The sequence below is a fragment of the Aythya ferina genome (assembly GCF_964211825.1).
Source record: "Aythya ferina genome assembly, chromosome: 9".
In the NCBI taxonomy this organism is placed as follows: Eukaryota; Metazoa; Chordata; class Aves; order Anseriformes; family Anatidae; genus Aythya; species Aythya ferina.
The window spans coordinates 28,224,915-28,242,768 of NC_140305.1; the positions used below are offsets into that span (position 1 = coordinate 28,224,915).

Consider the following 17,854-nt stretch of genomic DNA (forward strand, 5'->3'; position numbering starts at 1 on the left):
GTTAAAATATAAAGACTGCTGCAGATGAAGTTCAAAGAGCAGAAGCTGTTCTGACTTTTTCTGGAGGTTAATAAATGTACTGACCTGAAAGTTGAGTTTGTGAGAATGATGTCTGAGTGAGAGCTGCAGTACCAGGAACTGCTTTGCACAAATGTGTGTATTTTGAGCCAGAGTTTTGTTTCCAGTGAAGGCAAATCATCTGTTTGGGAAGTGTATCCCTCAAGCCAATTTTTGTTATCATTTGGAAACTCTGACCAAGCAGAACTGGAAGAAGAAATCTTGTCATAGGAAAAAGTTAGAACAACTGCTCAGCATTTGTGAAAAGAAATTCTACAGGCTGTGGTAACCTCAATTTTTTGTCCTTTTATGAAATGCTGATCCCAGTTGTACAGTATCAAAAACAAAGATGAGACCACCGATGTGCCTGCTGTGAAGTTCGGAGTAGAAATTACTTTTTTTCTGTAGCTAAAAGCCTTCTTTAAAAGTGTGCTTGAATGAGTTGCATTTGTGCAATTGATTTGCAGATCAGTTGTATTGACCTTGAAATGCTTTACAGTTATTCTTAAAATTACAAAGAGAAGACAGTCCATGATGGTTAGTTAAATAGCACAAATATCAGAGTTTTATTGGGATTATAGATAAGATAATGATAAAGATAACTCCATATATTTTTTGATCAAATATACACTGGTACTAGGAAAAAAATCCAAATTTTAATATACATGTACACCCAAAATGTACAGTGCTCTGGAATTGTAAATGGTGAATTTTCTGACAGACTCAGAAAGCACAATGTGAAATAAAAGTTTAGGCTGCAGGGAGCTCTTGGGCTGAATTCTGCAATGCCATGCATTTCTCTGCCTCTGGCTGATGCAGTGCGATACAACCATAAAGGATATTTATTCTTACGTCCGATTTTGTTTGAGGGTGTTTGTCTAACAATCTGTTCTTACATGAGGGAGATTTTGATTATTTTCCTATAAGGGGATTCTGCATAGATACAGAGCATTCTTTTTGTTGTTAGTGATTTGTTTTGGTTTGGTTGTTCTTACTAGAGCACAGAATATGTTAAAATATTAAAGTTTTGCCTAGAAATGCCACCTTGATGGTAAAAGAATATTTATTAGATTGGGCTCCTCCTTTTCTTGTTACAAGGTAGCACCGTTCTATATTTTGTTTAGATATACCCTGATTGCTCATAAATATGTTAACTTTTGACAGAGGTTTTCTATTGGTAAGTAAAGAGTTGCTGTCACAACAAAAGATGGTTACAGGCCTCTAGCTCAAGTGGAGGACAGCTAATTATTTTTCATTCTGCAACCTATTTAAAAATTTATGTAACTTCATGAATCTTTAAATGTCATGTGTCCCTTTCACGGGAGCATTTGTTTTCAGATTAATACATATTTCCCAAAATAAAATAAATATGTTTTTTAATAGAATCATTAATATGTATCTTTAAATATGAATGATACAGACATTTGTCAAGCAAGCAAATATGCATTAGCACCATTATATATTGTATACATTAAAAAATCCCATAACAATGTTCTCTATAATAGTTTCATTCATTACCCTTTTTTCTTTCTCTCAAGAACTGGGATTTCATCCAAATTCTAAAGGTTAAGTTGTCAATAGAACTCAAAGGGGTTTTGTTTCCATCTGTATAACTAGTTTAAAGTCTTTTAAGTCCCCAGCATATACTCACAATAGGATCAGTCAGTTACAGGGAAGCTTAGCAGGGCATTCTTAAAGTTCTCTTCATGGTAGCAAGTAATGTTGAAACTAATTCAGTAAAAGAGCAACTCATGTCATTAAAAAGTTATTTTAATTAGTACTTAACATGGGATAATAAATATTCAAATAATTATGTAATGTTCCGGCTTCAAGATTAGAAATTACAATGAACATGCAATAGGGAAACAAAGTCCATGGTTCAGTCCATTTAATAATTACATTGTGTCTCCTCGTTAAAACTTCATGAAATTTTCATGAAACATTATCAATGTCTGAAAAAGCAAGTGCCATGAATATTACTAGCTAAATCGTCAAGTTGAGCTATGAGGTTGTTACATGTTTGTGTGCTTCTATAGTGTTATCATGAAAGATAAAATCTTTTTCTTTCCAACTGTTGAAATAAGCAGTATAACTAGAATCACTAACATACAGCTTTAACCTCTTCAGCCTAATAGGTATTCTGTCCGCTCATGTATATACTGTGTGTATGGTCTTTTATAAAATATTAGTAACATTTTGGTTTTTAATAAGACAAACTTTTTTTGCTTTCCTGATTAGCAGTGAATACTGCCAGCCAAAAATTAAAATGCTGAATTTAGAAAACAATATTTAACAGCCATTCTGGAGGATATCAAGAAGGGCCACCCTGAGTGCTTTGCAGTGGCTATAAGCATGGGCTAACAAAATGAGTTTACTCCGAAGTGCTGGTGAGCACTCTGAGTGCCATAGGCATAAGCAGTATCTCCTATATTTAAGGGAGAGGAGTTGTACGAGATTTTTGTAGTAAAAAACTAGTATAGCATGTGGTTTTTGATATCTGGTTTTGGTATAAAACAAAAATGTCACTGTTGACTTTCATTCATCTTTCCCATTCTGCCCTCTATCAGAAATTTCTAGACCAGAGCTGAGTATGAAATAGACTGAAAGTAACCCAGCTATTTCACAGTTCAATCTATTCTGACTGCAGAGTGCTGCTGAAAGGAGCAGTCCAGCCTTGACCTTACATTCCCTTCTGCATATTTCCAAACTTTTTTCTGCATTTTGTTTTGTCTAGCATTCTTGGGGTTGCAGGGTGCACCAGATCAATTTGATCATCCAGCTGAGAAATAATCAGCAGGGTTTGTTTCTAGAGGTTCAACAAGTTGACAGAAGGGCTTGGTCACTTCACCTTGCCCCAGCATGGTCATTAGGCCTGACACAAAGAAATGGTGAGAGGGTTCCTGGAGCTGAGTACCTGGCGGGCTGTCCCCTTCCGTATTACGATGGCCATGAAGCCAATGTTATTCTGTTAGACAAACAGAGGCTACCTGCTTGTGCTTTTTTTTTTTTTTTTTTTTTTTTTTTTTAAACCAGCCTGCTGGGGTTGAATTGTGACCTTAAGATGCCTCATGTATTTTTTGTGATCTAGAACCACAGAAATTGAGAACAGACCTTAAGTCTGTTTTTTAATTTTATTTGCAGTAGTCCACGTGTCCTATGGTCTGACCCAAGGGCTTGGAACATCAAGAAACACCAGTGTTAGTCAAGTCACTAGTGTTAAGAAGCAAGCACACTGTGACCGTCTTAATTTCCTACTTCAAAGTATTGTCCCATGAAAGGAGAATCTTACACATTCGTTGCTAGCCAGCACTGTGCCATATGCCTGCAATGTGGCACTTGAGGTAGGCCAGTGTCTATGTCAGACAAATTCTCTGTGCCTGTACTGAGCCTGTTGTACACACATATGTTTTACCTACATACTCCGTTGCCAACAGAGTCTGACTCATCCTGTCTAGGTTCTTGTCTGCTATTAGCCGACATTGTGTTTTTACAGTAACTCATTATTTTTCACATATTTTCCTATAGGGGATGAAGCCAATCTAAAAATAAATGTGTATTCCACTTACTCCACTTTTACATATGAATGAAAAAGGAAATAGTATTATTCTTCAAGTACCTGGAACAGAACAAGTTCTGTCAACATTTTTATATGATATTGAAAAAATGTCAGACTAGTGGAGAAATATTTATTCTGCAGAGAATATTCATTTTTGACATGGCTGTTACAGGTGATAAAAGATAAGGATATGCTAAATATTGTTTGTGAGGATCACAACTTTTACCCATTGTTTACTACAAATTGAATCATTAAATCAAGCTTCATGGAATCATAAAATGGCTCACGTTGGAAGGGACCTTAAAAATCATCTAGATCCAACCTTCCACTAGATCTGGTTGCTCAAAGCCCCGTGTGTATTCACAAGATAGCCTAAATAAAGGCTCTATTCTTTCATCCTCTGTTCATCTATTTTAGTTCGCACTGTACAAAAAAAGGACTTTTAATCTCCATCAACCTGCATGAAAGGGTGTATATGTTTGAGAGAAAGAAGCCTGGAAGGAGCATTTTTTTTTAATATTCTACATTTAGTATAGTTCAGGGAGTATAAAGCAGATTTATTCTGAAAAGCTTTTATGTCAAAACTGTTTTGGATATAGAAACATATTTATGTTTATGGTGGTATCTTTTAACACAGAGAGCCTAGTGTCTATTTGGCACTGAGTGAAATCACTCTTCAGAATTCATTGTCTGTGGAAACCTGAATCAGCTGTTCTTCAACTCTCTCAAATATAACTCTTTGTGAAAATCTAACCAGAGTGTATAGTCCAAGAAGAAGGATCTTCCCTATGAACATTGAGAATGCAAGATGTATACTTTTTAAAAATCTTTTCTTTATTTTTCTTAGTAAGGATTTTTCCCATCTCACAATCTGCAAGACAGCTGACAAAATTCCCCAGTCTGTTTGGCTGCTTCCCTTTTAGCATAAAGAGTGGAATTTGCATAGGATCTTCAAAATAAACTGCACTAAATGCCATCTAGAGCTGATTTTTTTTTTCAGTCATGAAGTCAAAACCATAGTGAAAGGGACTAGAGTGTGAAATAAGTTTAAAACTAAAGCAAAGGAGAAAATCTAATTGAAATTGTGACTTAAGAGTTTTGAGGGAGCTCACAAGGTAAAACCACATGGGATGTTTATCTTAGTGGACAGAGTTGGAAAGAAGGAAGCTAGTGCCTTATCTTTTTGGCACAAGTTGTTGGAAGAGAGACAGTTCAAGCACAAGTTAGATGAGCAAAGGACATGGGAAGGGGAATAAAATGAGAAATTGCTGTGACGGTAGCTGGCTCAAGCACCTTGACAGTACTAAAGTTACAGGAAGTAATTTTGAACTGAACCTGACATACCAGAAAACCAGTGAAGGTGTTTGCAGATAGAACTGATCTTGTAAAAGATACTACTATAGAAGAAGTGCTTGAAAAGATGAAGAAAAACTACTCTAATTCAGTACTCCACTGTAGAACAGGAAATGATGGACTCCCTCCTTCAGTAGCAGTTTATGGTCTGTGCTAAGGCAGTTGACAAATTTTTTTGGAGAGCCATGAATGTACCAGGGCTAAGGTGTAAAGGAAATGATTGGTATTTGTCTTCTGGTCCAAGTTGAGATGCACCTACTAGGTACCATCGTAATTAATGAGCATGCTACCACACATTATTTCTCAGTCAGTGTATACAAGATGAAGTCTTAATTTGGTTTTCAAATTCACTATTCTTTTTTTTTTTTTTAATGTAAATGTACTGTAATGAATCATTTCCCAGTCAAAGAGTTGTTGAATATTTGAATTAGGCTGATTTTTTAAAATAAATTTAATTCAGAAAATAATTGGAAGGAGTTTCTCTTGATTCTTTTTTTTTTTTTTTTTCCTCCACAGAAGTGTGTTTTTGTGGACTCAGGAGCACATACAAGCACACTTTCACTTAGCAATTGCCCATTGTGTTGTGGGGTAATTGTAAGCTCCATTTATCCATTTATGCAGTGGGTGCCTAAAGATCCATAGAGCACAAAGTATCCTGGACATACCTTAGCTGCTGTTGTAGAAGAAATGAGAGTAATGGTAATAATACAGGTGCATTTCATCTCTGCCTTACCACATGATAATAGATTATAAAAGATGGTTGCTGAAAAATAGGTGAGAGGATTTTGCATGTTCAAAGGCAAGGAAATCCAACTGCTTGAGCCTACATTTATCTCCTTTGTATTTATTTTTGAACAACCTATTGTACTAGCTGAGCTGAGGAGATAGCAGAGGATGGGCATGAGCAAGGTGCAGAACTGTTGGTGATGTTACGTTTGGCCTCACCAAGCATACTGCAGACAGGCAATAACCTGAAACGCTGCTCGATCTCTCATGTCATATGAAGGGCTGAATGCTTGGCACCTGTGTGGGTTAAGTTCCTACACCAGATTAACAAAAATGAACATCATTTTTTCTTTGTTAGTTGTATTCCTGCTGCACTGGGGTCATGCTGAACATGTGATCACAGCTGCTGCTGTGGGTCTTGGTCTCTCAGGGTTCTGGGTCAGCTGCCTCCTGGCCCTGGTCGTTGCAACCACCAGGATCACATAAAGCGGGCCAGAGACAGTAGTGACTGCCCAGGGAGAGGAGTCACTCAATTTTGGAGCCTGGGTGTGGTCAGCTGTGGGGCAGAAATGGGAAGCTTTTCTTGTAGTTACCAGGAGCATGTCTGGTTTGTGTGAATAGTTTTTTTTTTCTTTGTAGGCATGCTTTAAAGCAAACTTCTAAGGCACCAAAAGCTGATAAACATTTTCACTTTTGCTGCTAGATCTGTCATCCTACTTGTTGCTGAAATATTGTGTGGGTTGGATCTGGCTGTAGTTCTATAGCCAGAAATTGCATTTCAGTACAGTGAGCAAACACAGAACAGACTGGGATGTTGTGGCCCCAAGGTCATTCCTTTAAAATTTCAAGAACTGTCCATTTGTCCATTTAAAAACTGCTCAAGTATGTCTGCTACATCATGCAGTGACAAAGCATTTCCGATGGAATCTTATTTGAAAGCAAACTTCTTTTTTGCCTCTTTTTTGCTTACAAAGGACAACAGAGTGAAGTTGGGCAATGATTTGGTTCTGCGTAGAGTGAAGTAAGCAGATTTCCCAATGTTCAATAATGATGGAAGTGTATGTCTGGATGTTCCCCAACACAGTATGAGTTATCATCCTGCTTGGAGAAATTAATGAGTCAGAACATACAGGTTGTTCACGTTAATGAGTCATCAACTTCCCACTTGCCCTGAAGCAGCTTTACTTTGATGTAACTCAGTCACAAAATCCCCTCTCATAGTCCCTTTGACAAAGGCCTGATAAAGAACTCTATACAAGCACTACAGTGTTAGCTAAGCTCTAAGTTTGTGTTATTTCAGGTGAGAGCACGCTTATGGAATAATACATTTCAAATCAGTTCTTTCTTTTCAATTCTCCTTTTTAAATTATTAGGTCTGAATTTGCTGATACTAGAAAAATATACGGTCATGAAGTAGAACTAGATATTAGATAAAATATTAGAACCTAGCAGTTAATAATGATAATATCTAGTAGAATAATAATTATAATAATACCTAGTAGAATTAGATGCTAGATCTAGTATTACAACCTAGTAGTTAAAAAATGCAATACACAGCAGTAGCTCAAGTTCTGAAGAACATTCTCATTTCAGAGTGAGAAGCTGACACCCAAACAGGAAACATTTACCAAAAAAAGCCTTAGGTACAACAGGAGGAACAGAATCAAAAAATCCTGGTAAAATACGGATTTACTTAAATCTGAAGTATTGCTTTTTTTTTTTTTTTTTCTTTTTCCTAATGAGGAGACACCATTAGGATGCAATTTACAGCTTGCCAAGCTTGTGCATCATAGGACTTTGTGGTTGCAAATGGTTTTGGCAACTCGGGGCAGTGTTTGTAATAGCATATCTCTGTCATACTTGACAGATAGTTGGTATCTCTTTCAAGTTGTAAATACTTTACTTTCTCTGATTTCAGTAGGAAGTGTTAACCCTCAGCTAAGCATTCTTGAAAATTATATTTTCAAAACTTTGCTAATAAAGACCCCCATCAGTTTTCCATGTGATTCAGAAAGAAGTTAAAATGAATGTCTCTTCTTTCCCACTCTGCTTAATTATGAGTAAAGACCTTGTTGAGAAATAGTCTGCTCTGATGCTAGGATTTATAATGATAGGAAAAGCAAAGATTGCTTGTGAAAAAAAAAAATTGAAAGTGAGAACTTCAGCATGTGTTTTGGGGCTACCTTGTCAAGTACTTGAATGCTCCCCAAATCAAAATTCCATAAAAACAAGCCTTTAAAGTTCATTACATTTCTGGTTAGCAGTTCTCTGTATCTCATACTAAAGCTTCAATTTTATTGGTTAGCCAAGATATCCTTAGAGTTTGGGGCTCTTCCTTTTTAGATTCATACACAGGTAATGGAGACATATATCTTCACAATTTATAAGAAACCGTTTCACCAATTCTTTCTCAAACTCCTAGACTGTTTGGATAGTATGTATTGATGATGAACAGAAAATGGCATGCAATAAAAGATTGCATTGGATTGCGGCACTCATAAAATTGGTCTTTTTCAGAATTGTTCCAACCTTGAGTTTCATGTTCATCTTTAGTTGAGCACTTGATACAAGAATACCTTTTTAAGAAAATGTATGTGAATGCAATCAGCATTTTTTATTCATATACATTTTAAAACAAAAAATGTGTTATTGTTCCATCTTGTATTTTCATAACAATTACAAGAGAAATTGAAATATATAATTTAATATATAATTTACATAACTTTGGAGCTATTTTATGAAAACCGTTAATCAATTAAAAATTTATTATAATCCACAGACAAATGTGCAAAAATTAAAAGTATAAGGAAGAAGAATTTTTTCTATAGTTGCTGTTTTAGGGAAGTGAAGGCAGATTCTTCAACAGAATATATCTATTAGGACTGAATGACAGAAAGATGTTTTCATAGTATTTATTAATGTTGACAGATTTAGTAGAGTGTCTTTCTGTATAGGTTTCACCAGCGTGCAAGTAGAGTATCTTTCTGTATAGGTTAATTCTGTTGCACCAGAATGAAATGCTTAAAGTGATTTATAACAATATAATTCCATTGTTAAAACTGGTAAAGCTATCATACAGACAAGGCCTTAGGGGATACTTAGGTCAGAGTTTTAATTCACTGGTGCCTAATTCTCAGTGATACTGGAGGTTAAATGCTTAATTTTTCATCAGTACCAGTGTAAAGCTCAGATTCTGGAAGAAGCAAAAGTTCTGTAGTCTTCCAAGGCTTGTCATCCATTCAGTATAGTTTAGCAATGAAGACAAGATTTCCTGTGTATATTATTTACCTTTGTCTGAAGCTTTGTTTTCTGTCTCATTGTTACAGGCTATGTGATGTATGCCAAGAAAAAAATACTTATGGGATTAGTATTTCTAGAAATAATAAAATAAGAAACAGATGGATTGATACAATCCCAGATAAGGATGTTTAGTTGTTTTCTCCATAGTGTTGTTTGTTTGTTTTTGTGTATAGAATCACTTAAATGGTTTTCATTAGAATGAAATTTCACATAGAATCATAGAATTGATCATATAACCATAGACTGGTTAGGGTTGGAGGGGACCTTACAGCCCACCAAGTCCCAGCCCCTGCCATGGGCAGGGACACCTCCCACCAGAGCAGGCTACACAAATCCCATCCAACCTGGCCTTGGGCACTGCCAGGGATGGGGCAGCCCCAGCTTCTCAGGACAACCTGTGCCAGGGTCTCACCACCCTCACAGTGAAAATTTCTTCCATCTAAATCTACCCGCTCTCAGGTAAATTACCCCTTGTCCTATCATTACATGCCCTTCACAGAATCACACAGAATCACAGAATTTTCTAGGTTGGAAGAGACCTCAAGATCATCGAGTCCAACCTCTGACCTAACGCTAGCAGTCCCCACTAAACCATATCCCTAAGCTCTACATCTAAACGTCTTTTGAAGACTTCCAGGGATGGTGACTCCACCACTTCCCTAATGTAACAAGTCTCTTTTTATCTTTCTTTTAAGTCCCCTCTAAGTACTGGAAGGCTGCTATCAGGTCTCCCCAGATTCTTCTCTTCTCCATGCTGAACAACCCCATCTCCCTCAGCTTGTCTCCACAGGAGAGGTGTTCCAGCCATCGTTGTGCCTTCTTCTGGGCCTGCTCCAGCAAGGAGCAGAATCACCTCCCTCGACCTGCTGGTTGCACATTTTTGATGCTGCCAGGATACAGTTCATTTTCTGGGCTGCAAACACACACTGCCAGCTCATTTCCAATTGTTCATCCACCAGTATCCAGAAGTCCTTCTCCATAGGGGCTGTTCTCAGTCCATTCATACCCCACTCTCTACTGATGTTTGGGATGCCCTAGCCCAGCTGCAGCACCTTGCACTTGTATGCGTGAAATTATTTTTCCAGGCAGGATTAAACTAAAGAGAGGTAAAAGGGTGTAGTTTAACAGTCAAAAATCCTGCTTTTCTGCCACTAAGGAGCCGCATTCCCTCCCCCTTCATTGTGCAGCCCTAACAGCTGTTTGGATGAGGTTCCACCAAAAATAGAATTGGCAAAAGAGAAAAGAAGAAATTATTAGCCAAAAAAGCATCATACTTTCAAAAAAGCAAAAGAGTCCTGTGGACAGTACAGAGCTAGATGCTCTGTTTACAGCTGCTCAGTGTGACTGAATCTGGCCTGGCTGCTCCATATAGCAGAGTTACCGAATGTTTATAGTAGGCTTGTGAGTGGGAGCCATGGGTCATCTACTGGTCTTAGGCTGGTGGCTGCCTGTTGATGGATTTCAACAGTGAAGATCCTGAATTTTAGGGCAGCATTCTACATGCTGGTGTTTGAAATCTATCTGTAATGTTCAGTGTTTTACCTGCTGGCCTTTAAGGAAAAAGAGATGGTTCTGAATTTAATTTTATCAGTTCTAATACCCAGGAGGCTGTAAGAATGTAAAAATAAAAAAAAATATTTTATTTTATTCTCCTGTATAAACGAAAACATACTAGGCCAAATTCTGTTATCAAAGTATAAATCCAATAATTTGAAGTGGAGTGAGCCAGCACCCGTTTCTGCAAAGGTTTAATGTAACCTTTTCCAATACCTGTGTAGAAATAAAGGGAGAATGTTTACATAAACAGTGGAAATTTTGGCAGGGCAGAAGGCTGCTCTGGCCTGTAAGCAAGCCTTTTAGTTTAGAGTCTCAGTGCATTCAGTTAGGGCATTGTTGGTTTCCTGGTTCTGTTTTCTTAAGTTGTTAGCCACTTGGGGATCCCAGCTATGGCTGTTGAGAGCTTATCGTGTTTACACAGAAAAATTCCTGTGATGTTGTTAGTTTTTAATGCAGTTAAATCTGTGCAGATAGATCTATGATCCTTATGTTTTTGACCTTTTTTTCAGTTCTTTTTTATGTTAAGAAGTATTGCCGAACGGCTGATGCTGCCCTGCTTCTTACATGTGTGATTACAGTACAGATCGTTTTCTTTATAAAAAGGAGAAAAGAGGTGTTGAACAAAAGCAGTATTAGTTTTGAACTACAATTTCACGACCAGTTGCTTTGTATGGTGATTTGCACATTTTTCTCTTTTCTTATAAGTATTTCCCTGTCAGAACAGGCTGCATGAATTTATTAAGACCTTTTTGAATTTATATTTTTACTTCAAATGAAAAATAAAATCTGCAGGTTATGATAACTTCTGTTTAAAGTGAAAATATACAATCTAGGAAAACAGTAGATTAGAAAATACTGTCTTGTTCATAGATGCTAAATGATGATGTGTTTCTCCATGTTTTTGTGTTGCCTTAATTCTGTCTGCCTTGTGGTACCTATAACTAAGAAAAGACACACATTTCAGAGAAAGCAAATAGCAGAGCTTATAAACCTTTATAGGCTGGACATTTTGAGTAGGAATATTTAAAAAAAAAAAAAAGAAAAGAAAAGAAAAAGAAAAAAGGAAAGGATGGAGAATTGGCTCATGGAACTACATAGAAAAAAAAATCCTTTACAGAACTAAAGCTCATTTTATCCTAATTTGGTCATCAGAAACAAAGTGTTTCCACATGCAGTGTTAGGTCAAATGTGTTCATAAAAGAGTAACTATAGCTTGATTGTGTGGCATTTCAAGTATATTAGCATAGTACTGTTCATAATTTTTTTGTTTTCAAAGTCACTATATGGACAATGTTTTGCTGACCTTATGATAATATCATAAGCACTATGTCAGCACTATGTAAACTGTATTGCTGAAGAATATTTGTAATGACTTCTGTCAACAAAACTCTGTATGTTCTTGTTTTTACTTTCTAAAGATACTCAATAAATACATTTTTTTTAATTATTTCAGTAGAGTGAACCCAGCAAGCCCGTATTAAAAATGCAAGACCAAAAAAAATTGTAGTTATGATAACTGACTACCAACTGCAACCAAGCACTCCTGATATCATGTTCTTTTCTAAATATCTGCTGTGCTGTGAGGCTGTGCAAAATTATTACCCACCTTCCATCATCATCTGTGGCAAAACTTCTAGTGACTTCAGTTTTTCAGGATCAAGGGGCCTAAGTGAAGATTTCTATCTCTTGATCAATATCTGGTTTTGCTACTTGCTGACCTATTTTACAAAGAACAGCAGATTACTTTTTGCTTTTCTCTATGCTGCATTTTCTATACAGTAATAGCAGCATTGAGATGTTTATATATAAAGTATTTTGTGTTATAAGTAACATCTTTCAATTCTTGCATGTAACTAAATATAAAGTGCAGAAAAGAAGGTAGCAAGAAAGAAACATTGGAACAAACAGTGCATGTTCTAGTGGTTCATTAACTCCAGTTGCATGAATTTTGTGGTCATCTGAGTTCATTGAACAGATTTCCCAGCTGCATTCTGCCCAGGAGATAAAGGCCCTTTCTCTTGGATGCATCCCTGAATATGGTGTTTCAGAGCTTCTTGGAGCCTCTTCAAGGCTAGACAAGTGTAGCTTCCAGTGTGGAGTTCTTCACTGAGCAAGTGACTGTCCATTTATTCAGCAGGAGGTAGTCCAGGAAAATGATAAGGATGTTTTGAAGTCAGCGTGGGTCATATTTGGGCTACTAGGTAGTCTTGTTCTCCTTTCCTAAATGCTTAAAATGAAAGGATCCTCGAATTGTAAGTACAAGTTCATATGCATGACACTGCACGTGTTCATGGCTCTCCCCCAAATCAAAAAATGAGTGATCATATTTTATTGTCTTTTAATGTCCATGAAATAGGAGGATGTTAAAGCTGAAAGGAACTTTGGTGATAAAACAGAATTTCAAAGCTGACCATTTTGGTATTCTATTGTGTTTTTAAGAGCACTTCAGTTACTGCTCATTGTACGTGATTGGCAGTTGTAGTTAAAGGTTTCAGATTTGTAGTTAGAGTGAATAATATGTTCAAACAAGTTACTGATTGCTTAATAAATATTTTAACTTGTGCTTCAGATTTTCCTAACAGGAATTTATACTTTCAGTTTCTACAGACGAATGTTACAGGAGAAAAAAAAAAAAGTCTGATTTAATTTGAATGTTTTTTCATTAATTTAAACAGGGTTTACATGTAAAAAATGTTTGAGAGTGAGAGATCTGTTTTGATACAAGCTATGTAAAGGCAGCATTTATTTAATCATTAAAGCTCATGCTTAAAAGAAATGTTTCACTATTTGGGGAATAATCTTTTCTATTATATTTGTTTATGGTATTTGTGTTGGTATTCCAAAATTCATAGCTTTGATTAAGTGTAGCTTCTTTTTTTGAATTAAAATGCCAGAGAAACAAAACAATGGAACTTAAAAAAATATATATATAACTTTCATCTCATTTATACACAATTAGTACTTCAGAAAACATTGTCCAGTCTATTGGTATACCAGCATCTTTAGTTCAGAATGACATTTTATAATTTTGGATGAAAGATCATTTAATTGAGCGGGATACAAGAATTCTTGTGAATTAAAAAAGAAATGGTTTCAATGATAATAACAATGATAACAAGTAGTAAATATTCCAGAAGCTATGAAGAAATGAAGAGACTTAACTGCTTAGGGCCTGGGGTTTAGACAAGCATAGAAGTGAAAGTGTGATCTTTGGTTGCAGTTTTGTAACTGTACATTAAATTTAAAATATTAAGAAAAGGAAATGGCCACAGACTAAATAAAGGCCGTGTTGCTTTCTTCTGTTCTTTAAAAAATGTCTTGGGTTGAGGGGAGGTTGTATTTTTTTGTTTTTTCCTGCTTGTAATTCACATTATTTGGTAATACCACAGACTGACTGTAAAGAGTTTGGATATGTTAACATGGCAGTAGATGGAAACTTGCTTGTGAAATACTGGTGGCCAACTGAGTCTGAAGCTCTGAGGTGGTCACAGCGTTAATGGCAGTGCTACCATAGGTAAAAATAGCAATGCGAAGTTTTGAGTTAGAGTTCGGTAAAGATGAAGTTAGACATGGCTTTTATGAAAGGTGGATTAGAATGGTTTTCCATACACAGAGCATTTAAAAGTTTTATCCTTCTTTACATGTTCTACTAAAAGACTTTCCTCTTTTAAAGTTTTCTAGAAGGAAAAAAAAAAAAGAGGAAAACCTATTTGAGTACAAAAAGTAATTTGTGATCTGTTGCCTGGTTAGTCAGTTGGGCAAAAAGCTGGATGTGCCAAGATGGAACCACATGCAAACAGAGCATCACTAGGTATATACCAGACCGGTGATTTGGTGATCGCTTTAAGGTGATTCCTTTGTTGTTTTTTTTCTTATTTGTCTTTCTCTTGTTTCAAATCGAATACATGCTGATACTTAAAATCCTTGTCCTGTTAAGTTACTGTCTAAACTGATACATTTCAATGAAAACACAGTCCCTTCACAATACTTTATTCTGTAGCAAAAAAAAATTTGTAGAAATGACAGGTTTTAGTTACCTCACTGTATTTTTCAGTGTAATATGGGTACATGAGGCTTTATGTAACTAGAGTGGTGGGTGCATTGTTGACCCACATTGTCTATCTTTCAGTAAAAAATGTTAGTGCCTTTACAGAGAAATTAGCAGTTACACATTAGTCAATAGGACATAATCTGCCCCTTTTGGCAATGAGAATATATTCTGATATTCTTGGAGACATATGGACAGACTAGTTTTTCTGGGCTGGTAAGGAATAAAGCAATCAGATCTAGCAAAACACGTTTTCAAAACTCAGCAAAATGACCAACTATTGGTTCATGAATAATGGCCTTGTATATGAGTGTAGAGAAAAAGATGGCTAGATCAGGAATAAAATTTTTGGATAATTAAATAGTCTGGAAGATAAATGTCTATTACAGATTTTCAAAATCACAATGGATATCCCCATTTGTTCAAGTAAAAGTAACTGATACATGAGTAGCATATGAAGTACTAGAATGGCAAAGGGTAGAAGATCAAAAGAAAAAAAAGTTCAAGGGCTAAAGAAATGACAAGATGGTAGATAATTTCAAATGGTTTGGGGTGAGATAAGGGTAGAAAGATACAGGATAAGAAACACAAATAGGACTTTCATGGCATTATGCATTACCATGTATGCAATACACTTGGGCATTTTCTGTTAAACTTATGCTTTATCTTTACTTTCTCAGTCACATAGAAAAAATTACAACTTGGCAAGATCCTCGAAAAACAATGAACCAACCACTGAATCACATGAGCCACCATCCCGCAGCTACTTCCACACCTATACCGCAAAGGTCTATGGCAATGTCTCAGCCAAATCTCGGTGAGTACTGGATGTCGTTTCTGTGGTGGAAATTCAAACAAGAAAGGAGGGCTACCTTTTACTAATTTGTTTGCCAAATTAATTTTTGGTCCAAAATAGGTAGCTCCGATTCTGCTATCAAGCCAAACAGTATGTTCTCTACTTTCTTGTTTTTTCCTTCTGCAGAGTTGGCAGCAAGTGAATTTGCACTGCTTGAAGTGTTTGAAGTTCTGACATTTCATGCATTTTATTTTAGAGCTTCTGTGAAAAAATTTTGATGTAGTAGTGAACATAGTAAAATAAACTCTTCCTGTGCTTTTTCATTCAGAGATGGTATAAAGCCTCTACAAGCCTACTATATCATTTTCAAAGCTTACTGCATTAAGTCCTGCATTAAGAAATCTGTCTCTAGTCTTTCCTGTGTTTCTTCAGGTTAGAGGTTGTAGCTCTTTTTGTTGTTTGTTTGTTTTGCATAGTTAGGTTCTGTAATGGAATCTACTTGCAGAATACTAGAAATTTATTTTGCAGTAAGAATTAACTGAAGACCTTCTGTAAGTTGTGTGGTTTTGTTGGTGTTCCTGCTTAGCACTTCAAGGTTAACTTTAAGCATCAACTTATGTTCATCTGAAGTTGCCTGTTATAAATCTTAGTGAAAATAAAACCATGAAAATTCTGAAAATATTAAAGAAAAAATGTAAATGGAAGAAAACCTTTTTCATGTATAATTAAGAATGACATTTTTTCTGTAATTTTTTGCTTCTGCAGCTCAAAGCCCAGTAGTTTTAACTTCTCTAGCTTTCAAGAAAATGAGGAACAGATAGGACAGCTTACAGGCTCAAGATCACAAAACTGGGTCAAATAGGCAGTCATAAAACCACAAACCTGATTCTTGTTCAAGTTAATTTTGTTAAGTGGATCTCATAATTTCATGATTACTCATTTGCAGTTCATTGGGGTTGTCTCTTCACATTTACCAAGAAAACTTGAGAAAACATTTGGTTGATGATAGTCACCGATAGCAGTAATACAAACTGCATTTTTATTTATGTCTTGAATTTATACTAAATATCTAGGTTGTTCCCTGAAGCAGATCATTTTAGTTCATACTTTCTCTAAACAACTGTCCTGCTTGTCTGTATTCACTACAAAGGCATTGCTGGTTACGCTATGTGAGTCAGCACATAGCAGCAGGTGGTCATCATAAAAAAACTGAGTGGTCATCGTAAAAAAATGAAGTAAAGAATGAAAGGCTAGGGTGTACTGTAGGCTGTCGTACTACATGGCAAAACTAACAGTTGGTCTGCACGTTATTTCAAACCACAACTGCTTTATGTTGATCTGGCCATCCTAATTTTGAAATGGCCAAGAGGTAAGAGTAGAACAGGGTTTTTTTGTTTGTTCATACCATCTCCTCAGCTTACATTGACATCTGTTCACTATAATTAAGAAACAGAGGAAGTCCCGTAAATTAGCACGCTGTTCAACAAGCTTTTTCCCCCAGTGCATCAATGGAAGTGAAGTGAGGTTAATCAAAGACAAATTGTATACTGAAATACTTGCATATTGAAGCTTGGAGGAGGGTATTTCTCCTCCAAGAGATTTCTAATCATACAAATGATTAGAAATAGAAGCCAATATCTAATTAAGAGTCTGTTCTTGAAGGGACTTCAGATGCCCAACAGGGTTAATTCCACAGACTTGAAAATCTATCACATCAACTACAGACAATATTTTATTCAGTATCCTTCACATTATAGACAAGGTACTGTTGTTGTTAGGTATTTATACGGTGCTTAGTATAGTGGTTCTGGTCTGCAACCGAATTAACTAAACATTAGCCCACTACAAAGATACAGAAATTTCCATAATGTCCATATTTATTTAGTCAAGAAAATATTTTATCAACATGTTTTGGTGAGCTTTTCCTTGTTCCTTTGGCTTTCTAAAGGAATGCTGTGACACTTCTTTGGAAGCAAAAAACTGGTTATGCAGTAGAGTAACACTTTCTGCACCCTGTTATTAAATTCAGCATCACTGTGCATGATTTTCCAGTCCACCACCTGCTTGAACATACCAAGTATAACATTATTTTTTTAAAAAATAGAACAAAAGATTTTATTTAGAAATTGTGGATATATATATAAACACTTACATATACATCATCACAATCTTGTAATTTCTGTGTGTACTTATAAGTACTTACATATCTGTACAGGATGCAGTAGCTTCTCAATTATTCATGTGACCGTTTAAAATACGTATGAGTGCAGTTTCTGGTGTTAAAGTAGAACATCTCTGTTTTGAAATTATCCTGGCCAAAAGGAGGGGGGATACCTTTCTACTCTTCTGTGATACAAAAGTTTAACTTCTGAAGTTGTTTTCTTGGGTCTGCTCAGACTCTGAACTGAGCAGCAATTCTTTGGTCTGGTGGTGAGACCTCTAGCCAGAAGTGATTGTGCCA

General features: G+C 36.1%; 1 protein-coding gene across 1 annotated transcript in view; it reads left to right on the forward strand.

The window, feature by feature from the left end:
* WWTR1 (WW domain containing transcription regulator 1) overlaps positions 1 to 17,854 on the forward strand; it is a 63,961-nt gene that overhangs the window by 24,261 nt on the left and 21,846 nt on the right. Inside the window, exon 2 of the mRNA XM_084529450.1 lies at positions 15,278 to 15,414. Coding sequence (XP_084385576.1) covers positions 15,278 to 15,414 — 137 coding nt within the window. The remainder of the gene's footprint in view (positions 1 to 15,277; positions 15,415 to 17,854) is intronic.